At 36.0% G+C, this 19,934-nt stretch overlaps 1 protein-coding gene across 2 annotated transcripts in view; it reads right to left on the reverse strand.

The window, feature by feature from the left end:
* Stt3B (catalytic subunit 3B of the oligosaccharyltransferase complex) overlaps window positions 1-19,934 on the reverse strand; it is a 247,533-nt gene that overhangs the window by 182,784 nt on the left and 44,815 nt on the right. For both annotated transcript variants that reach the window (XM_090381684.1, XM_090381685.1), the window contains exons 4-5: window positions 13,575-13,663; window positions 3,298-3,386 (exon numbers count right to left, since the gene is read on the reverse strand). In XM_090381684.1, the coding sequence (XP_090237810.1) occupies window positions 3,298-3,386; window positions 13,575-13,663 (178 nt within the window). The remainder of the gene's footprint in view (window positions 1-3,297; window positions 3,387-13,574; window positions 13,664-19,934) is intronic.

Genomic DNA, 19,934 nt, shown 5'->3' on the forward strand with positions numbered 1-19,934 from the left:
ATGTGATTTCACTTTGTATGTAAGTTGACTGTTTATTTAATAAAACTTTTCTTTGTTCGAAAAAAAGCTTTTCATTTTCTTTAAGTAGGAACGTATCTCTATTCTGGCCATAGTATTTTTACCTCTGAAAACGAAGTTTCGCTTAACGAAGTAATTTCGTGGAACGCATCCTATTCGTTAATCGAGGTATGCCTGTGTATGTATATATATATATATATATATATATATTTATTTTTTTTTTTTTCTTTTGTGGTTTGCCAGAAAGGTTGTGGATACAAACAATACAGATCAGGTTCAAGTGTGGTTCCAGTTATACTGATATGTGGTATAAATATGTTTCATTCTTTTTTATTTATATATTATTTGTTATTTTTATGAATTATATACAATACAATAAAATATTAATAGTATTGACTGATATTTTAATTTAAATCGATTATATTATTATTGACATGTAGAAAATAATGCAAATTTTCTTATGTTATTTTTATTTTAATTTTTTATTTCTATTTATTTAATTTTTGTGGGTTCTAGTTACTTCCAGTGAGCGTCATTTGTGGGTCTAATACAGTGGACCTGTGCAGGACTCTAGAAAAGCTATTGTATGGGAGACTGGCAGCACAAACTGAGATTTACTAGCAGAGGGCAGTGAATCTCAACAATGACAGCTGTTCCAACCTGAGCATGCTGTGCTATAACAGTCTACTTTAGGCTCTGGTCCGTTGTACACTTCAACACAACATCCCCTTCCATTAGACAGAGACAGTCCAACCTCTAAACCTAGCTACATCCACTCAAAGATATCCCTCAATTATTTCAGCACAACAGGACCCAGATAACCCACCCAAGGTGCCAGCCCTACCATTGAAAAGAAAACAACTCCTAAACTCTGGTGGTGAATCTCAGCAGTCAACAACTCCCAGTCTGAGCTTGCTGTGCTGGAAAACAGCCTCAACTTTGCACCCACACCTCCCACAGACTTACCAACATTGATTTTTTGGCACAACCTTCAAGATACAAACAGGAGTAAGCTGAACCTGGAGATCACCAGAGTCCTTCAACAGTGCAAAGTACGCCAAAATCTTAGCCAAACATAATAACCTTCTTAAAGAGCAAACTGTCACTCTGAAAGCCCTGAAAAAATGATTCTTCCATCCAAATCTTCAAAGCAGACAAAGGGAACACCATAGTAATCATCAATATTCAAGGCTATAACCAGAACTATATCCAGTCAGATACTTCCACTTACACAAAATTAAGAAGGAATCCTATAAAGAAAGGGTTCCTTCTTACCATATTTCCCCATGTATAATACACACCTTTTTTCGAAAAATGTGGGGTATAAAAACCGGGTGCGTGTTATACAGTGGTTGTAGATTTTTTTTTTACTTGCATTTCCGGCTTTTTCACGCTTGTTGTCTTTGCACTCACTGTTTCGCACTTGTTACCGGTATTTTAGGTTACGTTTTGCCCATGGTTATATTTCCCCATGTATAATACACACCTTTTTTCGAAAAATTTGGGGTATAAAAACCGGGTGCGTGTTATACAGTGGTTGTAGATTTTTTTTACTTGCATTTCCGGCTTTTTCACGCTTGTTGTCTTTGCGCTCACTGTTTCGCACTTGTTACCGGTATATTAGGTTACGTTTTGCCACGTTCTCCCCCCCCCAACAAGTCTGGGAAATCAAAGTTCATAAATGTGGATATCCTGTGAGATCTATTGTCAGCAGAAAGGTCTAACCAGGCAAAAAGTAGCATTTTAGTTGGTTGGTCTTTAATACAACCTCACATCTATCAAAAACACTCAAGACCTCAATAAGCTCCATCCCATAAAGCTTAAATCTAGCAACCAATTGGTCTCATTTGATGTGGATACTATATTCACTAATATCCCCTCTCCAAGAAGTAGTCACATGTTGATTTGAATTATCAGGACAAGACACGCCCACTGTCTTTCCAACCCCACTCATTCCTCTGACATCACCAACCTAATCCGTGACCATTTGAACTCCATCTCCAAACATCAAGTTGGCTTGGGACAGAAGTTGCCAAGTAGCTTCCCTTCCTGGATATGCTACTTTGCAGATCAGACCACTCAATCACTACAAAAATACATCAGAAGCCTACCAAATCACACAAGATCCTCTTCTTTCAGTCTAACCACCACCACCACCCACCACCACCAATCCACAAAGATTGGAATTTCTGAATCACTTGTTATTGTTATTTGGTTTTTAGGAGCATTAGCAACTAAGGCCATATTGCTCCGGGGATATGCGGTGGTCATTCCCTGACCTTTCCACATCCTCCGTATTTGGTGGTCAGGGGCTCGAACCCCGGTCTAATCAAGAAGCGTGTGCTACGCACTGCTGCTCCTGCCCACGGAGGCGCCCTCTGAATCACTGATCCCTCCATGTCTGCATTTTATCTTCATTCATAAAGGGTACCTATTATGAATGAAGACTTTCGAGGATAGTAGCTTTCACCTTAGAAAAGCTTTATTTTACATCATCATCCCATTCATCTCTATAGTGATAAGATTGATAAGTGATAAGATTGCCCGGTTATCTAGAAAGCACAAAATCAAAACAAGATTCTCAGCTTCCAGAAACATTCAGGAACTTCTCAAAACATCCTCCCGCATTCAGAAGTCAAAAATAAGCACCACATGTATCACATTAAGTGCAGGGTTTGCAGAGGAGTTTTATGTAGGTTGGAGCCAGAGGAAGCTGCTCAAAAGGATCCATGAATACAAAAGCAACATGTCTTGGGAAAGTTAGATTTGATCCAGCCCTATGTTCTGTTACAACCATTGTCAGAACTTCAATGAATTTATAACACTTTCCAGAGATCAGCACAGGTTGCGGGAACTTTTTAAAGAATGTCCCCACATAAAGAAATTATGGCTCACCCCAGTTTGATCAACAGATCAAGAGGTTTTTGATTAACAATGACCTGGTACATGTTTTCAAAGGCAAAGTCTTAGCACAAATGTGCTCATGCAAGGTTAGATTTAAGATGTCTTACACCCCAAGTATATATGCTTTGTCTCTGTCTGTCTCCCTCCCTCCCTCTTGATGTATTTTCTTTTTTTTTTTTTTTTTTTTTTGTTAAATGAAACTAACAACAAAGCATATGTGTCCCTAGGTAAATTTCTACTTTGCTTAGTGGAAAATCCAGTCATGTGTATGCACACCCAAACGCAAAAAAAAAAAATAAATAAAAAATAAAAATAATTATATAGCAAGCTCAGATTTCATTTATACTTTATATTCAGTTAAATACAAATACTCACCCAAAGATAATATGTGAACATCAGTGCAAATATGGCAATACCTTCATTGTCATAGCTACCAGCTACAGATCGGCTAATATAGCCTGGAACTGAATAGAATGGCATGTAAGAAGCATAATATGCAATAAATATATCTCTTAACTAATCTATAAAGAATATAATATAAAATTAACATATAAAGTTGGCAAAAATTAATTACTTATACTTCACCATAGATGAAGAACAGCTAACATCACAAGCAATCACTTCAGTTTTTCTGAGGCCATATGACAAAAAGTAGGATTAACCCAGCAACCAGCAATATATTTTTACAGCAGGGTAATTATTGATTCTTTCAAGGTTCTTTATAGCAATTTATGAATAACAATACACTGTAATAGCAGTTGGTCAATAATGACATATGACCTAAATCAAATAATCAGATTGAAGGAATACATTGATTTTCTTAATTCCAACTGTATGTAAAATTAAGAATAAAATGTCCTTTAAACCTATCACACTAGCTCTAAATGCCATGTTTTAAAGCAATATAATAAAATAATGCTATCTGATAGAAATTTCAGTTACTTCCTTCCTAAAAGTTCCCTTGCTGCCCTAACATGCTTCAATACTGAAGTGCTTGTCCTGTGAGCAGGTAGAGACATACCCTACTTCTTAATTCTCTTGTATGCTACTAAGATAACCTTGGCTGAGGCCAACTGCAGAAATGTGTACAAAGTAAATGCTAACTAAAACTTGGGACTAAAAAGCCTCATGAGTGCAATATTAACTTAGAGGGGTAGAATCAATTTTTGAAAATTGTCTCAGATTTAAAATAAAATTTACAGTAGAGTCCCAAATATCCGAGGTTCCATGTTATCCAAGTTAGCCTTAGCTCAATTTTTACATAATGGCTAAGTGATGCCTTAAAGGGTTGTTTGTGTTCATATGTATGATGAGTAAGACTGTGATGAGAACAGACTGCTGTACTAATTCACGGAATTTCAATGACTCATCTCCCTCCATGCCCCTCCACCCACCCACCACAAAACTTCAATGGTTTTATCTATCGAGTTCAGTTTGAAATCTCGTTCGAGCGATTTCGCTTGTGACTAAAAAAAAAAAAAAAAATTAAATTTTATGTTTATACTTTGGCATGACAACCAGGTCAGCAAACTTTACAATAAATCGTCAATACAAATATTTATCGTATTTAGTAGTCATGGGCTTGAACCCCAGCCCACTCAAGGAACGCATGCTATGTACTATCACTCTTGACCACTCGGCTATGTCAGGCGAACAGCAGAATGAGAGTATACCCGCCGATCTACTATTGTTGAGACACCTGAGAAACATTGCATCAAACAAGCAAGGAACTTCTTTAAAACAAGACTTTGAAAGACTTTTTTTCTAAAGCCTATGCTGTAATCACGATGATGCATGTACAGTATATGTACTGTATGTACAGTACAATACTATGTAAGTAAATAAACACAGGCTAAGGTAAAAAAACCCACACAAGAAGCATGGAAAATTTCGGCAAAGTTTAGCTGTGAAAGTGCAGTATACTGTACTTTGCCGTACCGCACTTGTAGTGTTGCTTGCTTAGTAATCAGACAGTGGATGTTATCGGTCTGTAGTAGAAGTCGAAAATGATATACTGATTGAGAGGCAGGCATGACGGAACAAATTATAACATCAGTTTAGTCATTGGTTGGCATTATGACATGTATTAATGAATAAAGAATAGTGCATAATTAGTTTCGGAATGAACGGCATAAAGATAATATTAATGAGGAATCTTTTAAAGTTGGAAGAAATTTGTGGAGAAAAATGAAATGTTGCTTCAACTTCCTTGATTTTTTGATGAAATATAAATTAATAAGACAAACTGTACTGTTTGAAGTGCAATAATTATTTTAAACTAACTGAATCATGAATGGAGTCAAATGGAAAGTTCTGGCATTGCAAAATATGTTCTGCACGTGCAAGTGTCTTTAAAAATAAAAAGTAAAAATACAGTAATAATAAACAAATTATCCTCTAGTCCAGGGGTGGCCAACGAGTTGATCGCAGATTTAATTTCGGTTGATCACGACGAATTTTAAATATACAGTCATCCCTCGATTTGTGCACCTTGTGCAATGAAATTTTTGAGATGGTAGATAGCGGCACATTTTGAAGGAAAAAAGTAGATTGCATCACAAATTAAGTTGGCCACTCTTGCTCTAGTCCACCCATGATTCTATAGAAAAAAGGTCAGGTTCCCCCCTCCACTTCGGGAGGGGTTCAAGCTCCCATGGGATTCAATTTCTACTCCTGACCGATAACAACCACAGTCTGTTTACCGAGCGAGAAACAATACATATGCGTCACGGCACACTACTTTCCACCGGTAAACCACTCCAAAATTTGCTGTACTTATCGTGTGGGCTTTCTTTACCTTCGCCATTAAGGAAGTACATGTATATATGTACTGTAAGAAAAAGAATACAAGTATTCTTTTTCTTACAGTACATATATACATGTACTTCCTTAATAGCAGGAATGAGGGAGATCCTAGAGGTGAGGATCTCCCTCATTGTCGCAAGGTCAGTATAAGAAAATTTTCCGTGTTAACCAAAATGATTGGCCGGTTAACAATGATTGTTAACCGGGCAATCATTGCTAGAGTTTGACCACATCCAAGCTGTTTTTGGTCCACATTAGCTTGGATAATCAGGACTACTGTATTTCTGATGAAACAGTTTTATTTTATAAAGCAAGGTTCTATCATTGTTTTATTTGATATATAGTTTAAAATTTAATTATTAAAACAAGTGGTATATTTATTTCTTGCTTAACTATAAACTAAATAAAACGATTAGTTTTATACATAGGGAAGAGGGGGCTGAATAGATTCATTTATCATTTTAGAGGGTTGCAGTAATCCAAAGTTTGAGAACCTGCTTTAACTTGTTCAGTATCCCATCCAAGTATAAGTGAGGTAACAACACAACTAGTCAGTGGAATGCACAAGTATACTCATTTGACAGCAGTACATTTTTTGACAAAGGATGGCAATATCTGTTTTAAGTGCTCAACAAAACTGATTACAAATTCTGCTCTCAGAAAAAAAACTGATCTGCTTTTGCCCAAAATCTGTCAACAGGTTTGGCAGATGGAGTATCTATATTTAGGGAAGACTCTTGAAGAGACATTTAAATTATATTTTGCTTATGGTTTCTCATAGCAAGATGGTAGTAAATTAGATATCTAGTAAAGCAGCAGCAGTAAACATGAATAGTTCTTTAGACAGATTTGCCATGTTTTGAATAGACCAAGTCACATTAACACAATGCAAAATGAATCAGAATTCCACACAAAGCTGTATTTATTATTTTTTATATTATTTTTTATTTATTTTATTTTTAAGTAAAATTTTACCGAGCGAGAATTTATTACATATTTTAAATCATTACTCTCTTTATCACCTCTGATTAAAAAAATTTCATAAATAGATTTTAAAAAAAAGCAATATAAAGAATTCAGCTTAACTTTAAAAAAAACTGATACCCAGTTACTGTCAGGAGGGACAACCTCTGCACTAAAAGGGTTAAACCCATCAAACTAATGTTATTTTTTCCATATAATTAATGTTGCATTAACCATTAGCACAAGACTTTCACTAGCCAAAAACTTGTCAGTAAGATACTAAACAACATAATATTTAACACCTCAAATACACCACCATGATCACAGTTCATGTTTATAGGGAACTTGTGATAACAATCACCAACATTATTTTAAATCAGTCTCCACTGTATAATTAACTCCCCTTTCCCAATTTTGTTACTGACTACAAAAATGGTCCTTGAATTTTGCATTCAAGGATCATTTTTGTTGGAGGTAAGGGGAAGAATTGCTACCATGTGTTACAGCAGTATTTGTTAAATAGAAAAAAACATGAATTAATGAATAATCAATTATCATTAACCCTTTCCAGATTACAAATTTTTGTTGTGCTTTCATTTCTGCAGTCTAGAAATGAAATTCACTGTCTATTCAGAATTTCATCTCTGGGTTATCACAAATTACTAATTACAGGTGGCAAAGTGTGTGTGTGTGTGTGTGTGTGTGTGTGTAAGCTGCCAATGCCAAAAGTATGGAAAAATATTAAAAGGATAAAAAAAAATTCTGTACCAGATATATAATGTGTCCTGCTGCTAGCATATTTAATGTGTTTTACATTTAAAACACATTGGCAGGCATTAAAAACGTTTTATTTTCAGATATTAATAAAATTTATAGATAATAATATAACAATGTTTTTATTTTATTAATAATAATTACATATCAGTTACTGAAAGTATTGGTCTGTGATGACTAAAGTAGAATATATTATTTTTACATTGAAGAAATTTTAGTTCAAGACTAAATACACCATCTATAGTTGTTCCATTATGTGTAGTATTTATCAAAAGATCTGATGACATGTCCAAGTTGAAGAATGTTTTCATAAATGTGCAGAACTCTTTTCCAGCCTCAGAGTTTAAATGTAAAGAAAAAAAATTACATTCAATCTGAAAACACCAGGTGACTTGAAACCAGATGTGTTTTCGAATTAATGCATTTGCCAGTTTCCGAAAGTTTTCTGTATCTTAAAACCTTAATATTTCTGTTTATAAATTCTGTTTCATATTTTCCACTATTCTAGAAAAACTACTGCAATTTTCAGAGGTTTGAAAGGTTTTTTCCTCTGGTATAGAGCTAAGATAAAGCCCCATGCAAAATTTCATTACATTTGGTCCAGTAGAAAATAAATTATTGTTGCCATCATACAAGTATGATTGCAACAATACAAATTACAATAATTAGCTTCTGGCGGAAGCTGAAGATGACATCACTTCCGTAATGCTTTTCGCATGACGGTTTTTCGTTACAAAATTTTTAGAATAACACCAGTAAAAACATTTTTAGCATCAATCAGGTAGAACTATTGGTCACAGAGGACTTCAGTTTTCACAATAATACTTTTCGAGTTAGAATTTTTAGAGAATAAAACCTTTACATTTAGTTTTAAATAACAGGCACAGTTGCACAGAGTGATGTCTGACGGCAAAGCGAGCATAGATTACTTCAAAAGGCATGCCAATCATTAATTTTCCATTATTCATCATGTTATCTTTGCCTAACTACGTTCTGCCAATTAGCTGTATTACAACTGTCAGTTGACAAGAGCTAATTTATGAGTTTCATTTGTAATGACAAAGGAGGCATGAACATCTATTTCAATGGAACAGATATTTCTCTTGAATCACATTTTTATCTTGTTCATTTTTATTTTGTTCCAAAAATCCTCATCTCATCTGCACAAATGGCACCACAAAGGTAAATTAAAAAAAAAAAACCTGAAACTCAAGTGTGGTGGTCTGGAGCAAGAAAGGTTACCGGCTCTCTGGCTGGCACTAACTGCCAGGTAGCATTTAGTGCTCCATACAGTCATGCTTTGAATTTTAGTTCAAAATTCATAATTAATAGTTTAACCATTCACATTTCCAAGTCATATGTAGTACTTTCCAAAGGTTAGTCCGAAAAAAATGTTCTACTTATAAAGTGAAATTTTTCAAAAAAACAATTAAAACAAACTGTTAAGGAAAAAAAAGCTCCATTTTCTTTATTGATTTAAGATTTAATTTTTTATACTTATACATTATTTTATATTCATATTGCATTTATTTATTATTTTTTTTATACATTCTGATTTATGTATTTATTTATCCTTCCATTCTTAACTCTCAACCAGATGCAAAAGATTTCTAATAAACCAATGTGAGACCAGTAAAAGCTGAAGTGGACCAAGTAATAGAAGGAATGGGCAAAAAGAATGATTCTTTAAGGTAAAATAAATAAATTTTACCCAGAGGCTTAGAGGGGAACAGGTATCCTGTGTGTTATCAGACACTCGGCCTAAAACACTGATGGATCCAATATCTCTCTATTACAGAAGATTTAGGAGAAGTCCGGTTGGCCTGCCTCCCTAAAATCCACTCTTGCACACCTTCTTGATGGTAAGCCCTGTTATGTCACTTAGGTGGCAACGAACGTGTAGAGTGGTTCTCTTCAAGACGCCTGGTCAGCGTGAAGAGGAAAAGACCAAACCCTCCAGCATATGAGAGCACAACAATACAAATGGCCCTCAGTCCCCAGCAGCTTTCACTCTCCCTCTTACGGCAGCGAGAGGATCAGAGTGGAAGCAGAGAGTGCTAAGAATCTCTGGGTACGACCAGGCTGCCATTCACAGAAACTGAACTTGGCCTGTTATAACGTACAATCACTCATCGGTGAAGACAGGATATTAGAGCTGGAAAAGGAATTAGAAAATGTGAATTGGAATATCATCGGTTTGGCTGAAACAAGAAGAAGAAATGAATCACTTATAAGTTTATCAAGTGGAAATCTGCTGTACACCAATGGAAACAGTGAAAGGAGTGAAGGTGGAGTTGGGTTTCTGGTCCATAAAGATTTTAAAAACAATATTTTGGAATTCAAAAGTACATCACCAAGGGTGTCAAGACTAATACTCAAGATTTCTAACAGGTACAAGCTAAAGATTATAATGATTTATGCGCCAACATCGAGCCATGATGATGAAGAGGATGAAGAAATGTACACCGAAATTGAGTCTTCTAGATGAGCAGAAAACCCACTACACTATTATTATGGGGGACTTCAATGCTAAGGTTGGAAAAAGGCAAAACAGCGCAGAAAGAGGAAGTATAGGAAATTTTGGATTGGCGAAAGAAATAAAAGAGGTGAAAGACTTGTGGAATTTGCAGAATCTCAAGGACTGTCAGTAATGAACACTTTTTTCAAGAAAAGGGTGAACAGAAAGTGGACATGGAAGAGTCCAAATGGATTAACAACTAATGAAATCAACTTCATCCTCACTAACAGAAGATATATTGTAAATGATGTTACCATCCTGAATAAGGTAAATGTTGGAAGTGATCACAGAATGGTAAGATGTACACTTGATATAGATGTAGGAAAGGAAAGGAAAAAACTGACTCGAGTAAATAATACAAAGGTCTTTGAGATAACAGAGGAGGAGAAAAAGCAGTATGTACTGGAACTTAAGAACAAGTTTGAGCTTCTGCAGACTGCTCGGGACCAAGATATCGACGAGGAATATTACAACTTTCTGAAAGTGATAAAGCCCAAGAAAACCATAGGGAAATAGAAATCCAAAGAAGAAAAAATTAGTCAAGAAACACTTGTCATGATGAACCGAAGACGACAAATGAAAAGCAAGAAAAACACTGACAGGGAGAAAATTGAGTATACTGAGTTATGCAAAGCCATTAGAAAGAGACTCAGAGAGGACATAAAAAGATTTAACACAAGAAAAGTAGAAAAAGCATTAAGGGAAAACAAAGGATTTAAATCAGCAGCCATGAGCAGTAATACAGAAAGACAAATGATACTGAAACTGAAGGATAGCGATGGTGTACTTATAAACAGCAGAGAAGGCATAATTCAAATAGCAGAAGACTACTATAGAGAATTATACAAGGAGCGAGGGAATGATACCAGCAGTGGGGAAGATGGATTGCAAAGTAGCAACACATACGACATACCCGATATTCTTCCTGATGAGGTAGAACATGCATTGAAGAAAATGAAGAATCAGAAAGCCCCGGGGGAAGATGAAGTTACTGTAGAGTTGTTAAAATTGGGAGGAAGAGACATAACACAAAAACTGGCAAGGCTCTTCACAAAGTGCATTAGAAAAGGTGTGACGTCTAAGCAGTGGAAAAATGCAATCACAGTTTTGCTGCATAAGAAAGGAGATAAATCAGAAATTGGAAATTACAGACCAATTAGCTTGTTATCCACATCTACAAGTTGTTCACAAGAGTCATTACTAACAGATTAGAAAGAATACTTGATGAGAATCAACCAAAAGAGCAAGCTGGCTTTAGGACAGGATTCTCAACTATGCATCACCTTCACGTAATATCACAGCTAATGGAGAAAGCAAATGAATATAAAACACCATTATGCCTGGCATTTGTGGATTATGAAAAGGCATTTGACTCCATACAGCATAAGGCAATGTTTCGGGCACTAGAAAGACAAGGCATAGATACCCCATATATTATGATTTTGAAGAAAATATATGAGAGTGCTACCTCCTTTATTAGACTAGACAAAGACAGTAGCAAATTTAAAATCGAGAAAGGAGTTCGACAAGGAGACACAATATCTCCGAAGCTGTTTACTGCTGCCCTTGAGGAAGCTTTCAGAAGATTAGACTGGTCGCAGAAAGGAGTCAATGTGAACGGAGAGTACCTAAACCATTTACGATTTGCAGATGACATTGTGGTTATAAGCCACGATCCCAAAGAATTAGAGGAAAATCTTAATCAGTTATGCACAGTTAGTAAGGATTTTGGACTAAAGATGAATATAGCTAAAACAAAAGTAATGATGAACAAGTATGCCATGGAAAGGGAAATAATGATTGAAGGAGCAGTAATTGAAAAGGTGGAGTCATATACTTATCTAGGACAAGTTATTAGCTGTAATAATGATAAATGGCTGGAAGTCAAGAGAAGAATAAATTTTGGACGGATAGCATTCAGGAAATATAGTCACATACTGAAGAGCAATATCCCAGTTTGTCTTAAACGTAAAATAATGAATCAATGTATACTCCCCACCATGACTTATGGAAGTGAAACTTGGGCACTCACCAAAAGAATGGAAGAGAAGCAAACTACACAGCGAAGAACGGAATGAATTATATTGGGAATCAGACTGTTAGATAAGAAGAGAAACACATGGATTAGGCAGCAAACTCAAGTAAAGGACATTCTTATCAAAACTAAAGAACTAAAATGGTCTTGGGCAGGACACATAGCTCGAAGACATGATGACAGATGGACTAAGAAAATAACAGAATGGTACCCAAGAGGAGCTAGAAGAAAACCTGGAAGACAAAGGCGGAGATGGATAGATGAAATTCATGAGTTTTTGGGTAGTAAATGGATGGCCAGTGCTCAAAACAGAAGGAACTGGAAAGTTGCTGGAGAGGCCTTCATCCTGCAGTGGATTGAAAATGGCTGATGATGATGACCCAGTCCATCTAATAGCTTTTTTTTTCTGAAAAAATAGGGTCTCTAAGGTTTCATGTCTGGTACAGTATTCATTATGTTAAAATGTACTATCAACAATTATTGAATTGTAAGACAGGTTCACCACCACCAACTTTGCATCATGCATTTGTGCTTTTCCATGCTGGTTGTGTTGTTCTTTATAAAAGTATTTTTGGTGCCAGTAATGATGAAATATGCAGTTCATAGGAACAATCCTGTGCAAGTAATAATTGTCATAATTGGTGGTAAACTGATCAGATTGTTCCAGGAAAATAGTTTTCACTTTGCATAAATAGAATCAGCGTTTCAATAGTTGGTGCCAATATAAATTTTTAAACTTTGCAATGCCAGTGTGAATAGTACACATGGTCAGATGTGGAAAGATGGTATTGATGCTTGTGTGTTAATGGAGTATTAAGTGGAATAACAGCTCTTTACAAAAAAAAAAAAAAAAAAAATTAACTCTGCCTTAGGTCCTGTTCCATGATTAGACCATTTATTTTAAACAGAGTGAGAATTCTGAATGTGCTATTAAATTTTACTTAAGTGACACATGCACGTGTGTGTGTTATTTTATTGTTTGAATTGAGTTTGTACATCATAATCATGCCTCTTTCCTTCAAAGGCAATAACTATTATTTAATTATATATTAATTTGCTTTTATTACCTATTCATCTTATTAAATAAATCAGTCTCTTAAAAATTGAAGTGCTTAGGGGCACTCATACTGGCATAACTTTTTAAGTTCATATTTCCAGTTTCCTGCACTTCAAGTGTTTTATTATAATCATAAATACCAGCTGTCTTTTGGAATACCACACCACACAAGACCCTAACAAACAAAACCTTTATAACTGGTAGTGGAAACCAATTTTTAAGAAACCAATTTTCAAGAAATTAATTTCAAGATTTTGAGACATGACATTATTAATGACATGTCAGATAAGTAAACATTCCAATTTAAAGAGAATATGTAATTAAATAATATATGTAATTAAATAATTAATTCAAAATGCAGACCATGATTTTTTTAAAAAGATATTTACTAATCATGTTATTATATCATGAAACAGTCAATCACCTAGTCCACTGAATTCAGCAATACACATATTTTCTGTTGACACTGAATAGCCCTTAAAGAATATGATTACATTTACCTATTGCAATAAAACAGGCAGCAAAAAGGCCAGCACTCTCATTCCATAATTCTTTGGTTAAGAAGTATGTTGCTAATGCAGTGAGTCCACTAATTTAAAAGAAAAAAGAGGAAGGAAATTCTTTAGTTTTTAATTATTAAAAAGCATTGCTAGAAAAAAAAGAAAGAAGCATTTTAGTTAACTATTCATAAAATCAAAATAGTACACAAGTTGTGTAAAGGACTGTAAGAATATAGTTAACAAAAATATCATTAAATTACTGATATGAATTACAGTATTTTTTTTTATTTTTTTTTTTTTTCAAAAATTCGTTGACTGTTTGTCCCATAAACTTTCGTCACGATGAAATTGTCATTCCTTTAATGATTTCTTTGGTTTGGAAAAATAAAATAAAACCAAATGGAAATGGAAAAATAATATAAAATCCTAAGGATGATGAAAGACAGCTTCAGAGTGTTTGAAAAGGTGTTCAGAAATTGTTGCATAAGCAAGAGCATTGTCATGGAAAAATTTCCTATTATTAATTTTTTCCTAGAACCAGGTTCTCTTCATTCTGATTGCACCAGTCAAATACTTAATTTCTAAGTATGCAGTCTTGTTAACAGCATGATCACCTACCAAATTCATAATGAATGTCTTTATAGTTAAAATATAATTCTGGCATAATTTTTAACCTTCAGACCTGTCAATCTGAATTTTTCTTCCTGGAAAACTTTCATTCAAAGGACTGATGTATTATGTGATCATAAATTTCAGCCAGTTATTGAAAACTTCAGCTCCTGTTTTCATCTATTTACCATTAAAAACTGAAACAAAGAAGCTGCATAATAATTTCATGTTTAACACAGCAGTGGTGATACCACCAATTGTAGAAAAGACAATGGACACTAGAGCGACAGATCTCAAAATTTCTTCTCAATTTTTGAAAAAATTTTTTTTTAAAGAAATTTTCAAAATAGATAACTACAATTAAAAATACTATTACTCTGCAATACCTGCACACAGAGCATCATGTTCGGGGGATCTATCCTGATCCATTGATCATATGTGCACTCCGCTGTAATCAAGGGATTGATATAGGCCCCAGAACGTAATGCTCATTATACAGGTAATTATCACATAGTAACAGTGCTTTCAATTGTGGTTATCTCTTAATCAAAAAATAACCCACAATGGCAACAATGTTTTTATAAATATGAGCATCCTTGGATTCAGGAAAGGTCCCTATGAACTGGAGAAGAGCGAATATATCCCCAATTCATAAAGGGGATCAAGATAACATGAGTAATTACAGACCTGTTAGCTTAACATCTGAATTCCAGGAAAAATAATGGAATTATTGGTTAAAAAAGTAATGCAGGACCATTTGGACAAACATGCAATTATACTGCAACCACAGTGGATTTGTCAAGGAATAGTCTTGTGTAATCAATCTGATAGGCTACTATTATGCATTGACCAAGAACTGGATGCAAAAAATAATTTTGATATCATGTACTTGGATGTCAGAAAAGCTTTTGATACTGTTTTATATAAAAGGTCAGATGTACACATAAGCAAGCAGTCATATGTACAAATTGGAGCAGTATGGTATCAAGGGAAAGTTGCTGCTATGGATAAAGGGATGGTTGCGTGGAATAAGACAGAGTGGTTATCAATGGGTACTGCTGTTCTTGAACTAATGTTATTAGTGGAGTTCCCCAGGGTTCAGTGCTGGGTCCATTGCATTTTCAGTATTTATCAATAACATTGATGAAGGTATATCAGGCTAAGTTTGCAGAAGACACAAAGGTTGGCAGGGTGGTTAACAATAGTTATCAGGGTGAGCTACTGTAATAAGATCCAGGAAAATTGGGTCGATGGGCTGAGAAAGATACTGCACATGGGTAGCAGTAACCCCAGAGTAACTAAGGTAGTGGAGAATGAAAAAGACCTGGGGGTAATTAAGCAGTCAGACGTGAAATTCTCTGATCAGTACAGACATGCTGCCAGGAAAGCCCATGGAGTTTTGTCAATGATATACAGAAACTTTGCTAGCAGGAATAAGGTGATTATCCCTTTGCATAAGGCCATGGTTAGGCTGCATCTTGAGTACTGCATACAGATCTGGAGGCCTCACTTTAAGAAGTGATGTAGATCTGCTGGAAGGGACACACACACACACACACACACACACACACACACACACACAGGTGAAGGGAACAAAAGGCGCTCTTATCTAGAGGCTTCAGTTCTGCAAATTGCAGTGTCCTGGGACCAGGCACCTGTGGGAAGATCTAATTGAGGTGTTTAAAGCCTTGAATGGATTGAGTAAGCTGAATATTCATGGTATTCTTTCATTTGCTGAGACTGTTTGTTTGTTTGTTATTTGGTTTTTAGGAGCATTAGCAACTAAGGCCATATTGCTCAGGGAATATGCGGTGGTCATTCCCTTGACCTTTCCGCATCCTCCGTATTTGGTGGTGACGGGCTCGAACCCCGGTCTAATCAAGAAGCGTGTGCTACGCACTGCTGCTCCTTCCCACCTAGCTACGGAGGCGCCCTGCTGAGACTATATGAGGTGGCATAAATTCAAGTTGAGGATGAAGTTTGCCTTCAGCCAGCGGGTGGTTGATTGTTGGAACAGGCTTCCATATGTTGTTGTGGAAGTGGATGGGTTGAATAAATTCAAGGGGAGAACTAGACAAATTTTTTTTTTTTTTTATGCTGATATATACATGCTTGCTTTCTTGCATCATTTGCCATTGCTACTACTTGTTTAAAGTTATGATTATAAAAATTCAAATTAATTTTTTTTTAATTCAGGTGAAAAACAAAAAGGCATTATAAATATAAAATATAAACATGAAATTATATCTTCCATTGCTAAGTACACTAAACTTCAACATCATGCATGCAACTCTTTCAGCCTCAGGTTTCTGCTTGGGCTATATCAAGCAGAATTCTAAAGATACTAATGCTTAGTACCTTTATCTGTTTAATAATAATTTTAAAAAATTTCAACTTCTGAACATATGGCCATTATGGTTGTATGTTTGAATTTGAATTTTTAATTATTATTAGAGTTAAATTTAATTGAAACTGCAGAGACCTTAGTCCATAATTCGTATAATTATTTAATTATTATGTCACTGTACTTGTTTCAGACTTCATATTTACACCGATGAGCCAAAACATTATGACCACCTACCTAATATGATGTTGGTCCTCCATATGCAGCCAAAACAGCTCATACCTGGCGAGGCATGGATACTACAAGATTTCTAAATGTGTCTTGTTGTATCTGGTAACAACACGAAACCAGCAGATCCTTTAACTCCTGTAAGGTCCGTGGTTGAGACACCACAGATCGGAGTTGCTGTTCCAACACAAACCACAGATGCTCAATGGGATTGATGTTTGGGGAATTTGAAGACCAGGGCAATACCTGGAAGTTTTCCTCATATTCCTTGAACCAGTCTCAAACAATCCGGGCAGTGTGGCATGGTGCATTATACCGCTGAAAGACAGCACCGCCAGAGGGGAAGACCGTTGCCATGAAAGGGTGTACCTGGTCAGCAATGCTGTTTAGGTAGGTGGTAGACGACAGAGTGCCCAACACAAGGATGACTGGACCCAGGATATCCCAGCAGAACATCGCCCAAAGCATGACACTGCTGACACTGCTAAAACTGGCTTGTTTTCATCCCAAGGTGCATCCAGATGCCATCACTTCCCCAGGTAAACAATGCACATGTACCCAGTCATCCACATGGTGGAACAGGAAACATAATTCATTGATGCTGTTGCCAGTGAACCATGGTTAGCATAGGCACTCAGAGCGGCCTTTCGGCTATGCAGTCCCCTTTTCAGCACGGTTCGACGTATGTGTTGCAACACATTACTCCTGTCACCAGCATTCCAATTACTAGCAAGTTGCACCACAGTCACCCTTCTGGCACCACGTACCATCTGGGAGCCTTAACTCACCTCGAGTATCGATAAGCCATGGTCATCCAACACCCCACCGGCAGTTTGTGGGTTCCCCTCCTCTGACCACTTTCGGTAAATACTAACCACAGTTGACTGAGCACCCCACCAGCCATGCCGTTTCAGACACGCTCTGACCCAGTCGTCTGGTCATTACAATTTGGCCTTTGTCAAACTTGCTAAGTCCGCTGCCTTTCCCATCTGAAGAATAAGAATAACACTGATTAATGGAGCTCAGTATCAGGTGTTTTATACCGTGTCCCGACCCACGCACACATCATAGTTCACCTGCAGTTGCTTTGATTTACATAACCACTCATTGGTCATAATGTGTTAACTCATCGGTGTATATTTTTTATATTTTGTGTACATATTGTGTATTATAGTTATAAGTCATTGTTTAGCAAACGGGAGGCAAAATTAGGATAGAAATAGACACTCCTGCCCTCGTATTACACTGCCCAGAGTGTGGAAAAGTTTAGTTGTGTAGGAAAGTAAACAGTATACGATTAAAGAATACAAGGTTGGTGCTCAGGTTATCCAGGAGCCCAATTTCCCATCAGTGTTAGTAACGGCCCTGAACCCTGGGGAACTCAAGTAATAACATTGGTTCACGAACAGCAGTGCCCATTGATACCACTCTGGCTTCTCCACTCAACCATCCCTTTATCCATAGTTGCAACTTGCCCTTAATACCACACTGCTCCTTGTACAGCAGCCTTTTAAGGGCAACAGTAACAAAAGCTTTCCTTTACTAACACGGATGGGAATTTGTGCTCGCGGATAACCCGAGCACCAACTTTATATTCTTTAATCATATACAGCCAGGCCTCACATAACGTGAGTTCGATTAACACATTTTTTAGTTACTGCTATTTGAAAAGGTTATACCACTTTCCACGATGCACGTTTCCAGTTTAACGCGATTTTTTTTTTTTTTTTTTTTTATGTGATAGTCCAGGAATTAACCACCCACTGGCTAAAGGCAAATTAACTTCAACAATTTCTCCTCCACTTTGCTCTCAGTTATTACAAAATCATTAAGCACTCTGCTACAATTTGATAACCTTCTGGCATTTTCAATCCTTAATAACTCCTCATGTGTTAATGTAGATGCAAAATACTCATTCAGTTTGTTTGCTATCTGAGCAGGATCATCAACAGTGGAACCATCGATATCAAGTGGACTAATCTGATTCATCCCTTTCCTTTTAGAGTTTATATAAGCAAAGAAATCCTTGCTGTTTTTCTTAGCATCCTTTACCAAAGATTTCTCGTAATCTGCCTTCGCCTGCCTAACCTCCTTTGTGACTTGATTACAGACTAGCTTATATCTGCCATAGGCTTCTGTGTCACCTGATAATTTATATGCATCCCATGCATTTTTCTTCTCTGCCACAAGTCTCATTAGTTCATTTTGACAACCATTTAGGCCTAAACCTTGAACAATATTTCTTAATAGGTATGAAACATTTAGTAGCCTCCACAATTAATTCCTTGAATGCTTCCCATTTAGAATTTGCTGTTGGTAACATCATCAGTTGGTACCACTGTACAAAATTTAAAAACTGTCTGAGACCACTGTAGTGACCTTTACGGAAGCAAAAACCCTTTCCTTTACGGAAGCAAAAACCATCAGGGGTATGGTAATTATATATCTTTATGTAAATCCCACATCAGTACACTGTGATCACTGCCATCTAGTGGTTCCTTTATTTGCAAATTCTTAATACACAAATCACTGCTGATAACCAGATCAAGAGTATTACCCTCTTTGGTTGCCTCTCGAACATGCTGCTGCAGAAAACAATCATCCAATTAATCCACAAAAGTCTTACTAGTGTGCGAGTGACCAACACAACAAGGTCGATATCTGGAAAGTTAAAATCCCCCATTATAAGACATTCTGATTTTCTGGCCCACTATTTCTCTGTACAACTGTTTGTTGTACTCATTTGAGTCATTAGGCCTATAACACACTCCTACTCTTATTTTTGTTTTCGAATCTCTTATTAATGAGAGTTGATACTGTTTCATTTGATCGATATCTAGATCAATATTTGTCATAGCAACGCGAAGAATATTTTCTAAATTTACGCCAGAAACTCCATTAAATCAAAAATATATACAAAACAGTGGACCACTTATTTTTATATATATATATATATATATATATATATATATATATATATATATTATTTTATTTATTATTATTATTTTTTTTGAAAATGACTGCAGACCGGATTACACACATTCACAGGCCAGAGTTGGCCTGCAGACTGGAGGTTACCCACTCATCATAGGCTACTGATATTAAATTTTGGACACTATTTCTATTGCTGGGAAAATCAGGGATGATATCAAGTAGAGAAAGGTAGCAGGTGTATATGA

This window comes from Mastigoproctus giganteus, chromosome 9 (assembly GCF_048544385.1).
Source record: "Mastigoproctus giganteus isolate SK-2022 chromosome 9, ASM4854438v1, whole genome shotgun sequence".
Classification (NCBI taxonomy): domain Eukaryota; kingdom Metazoa; phylum Arthropoda; class Arachnida; order Uropygi; family Thelyphonidae; genus Mastigoproctus; species Mastigoproctus giganteus.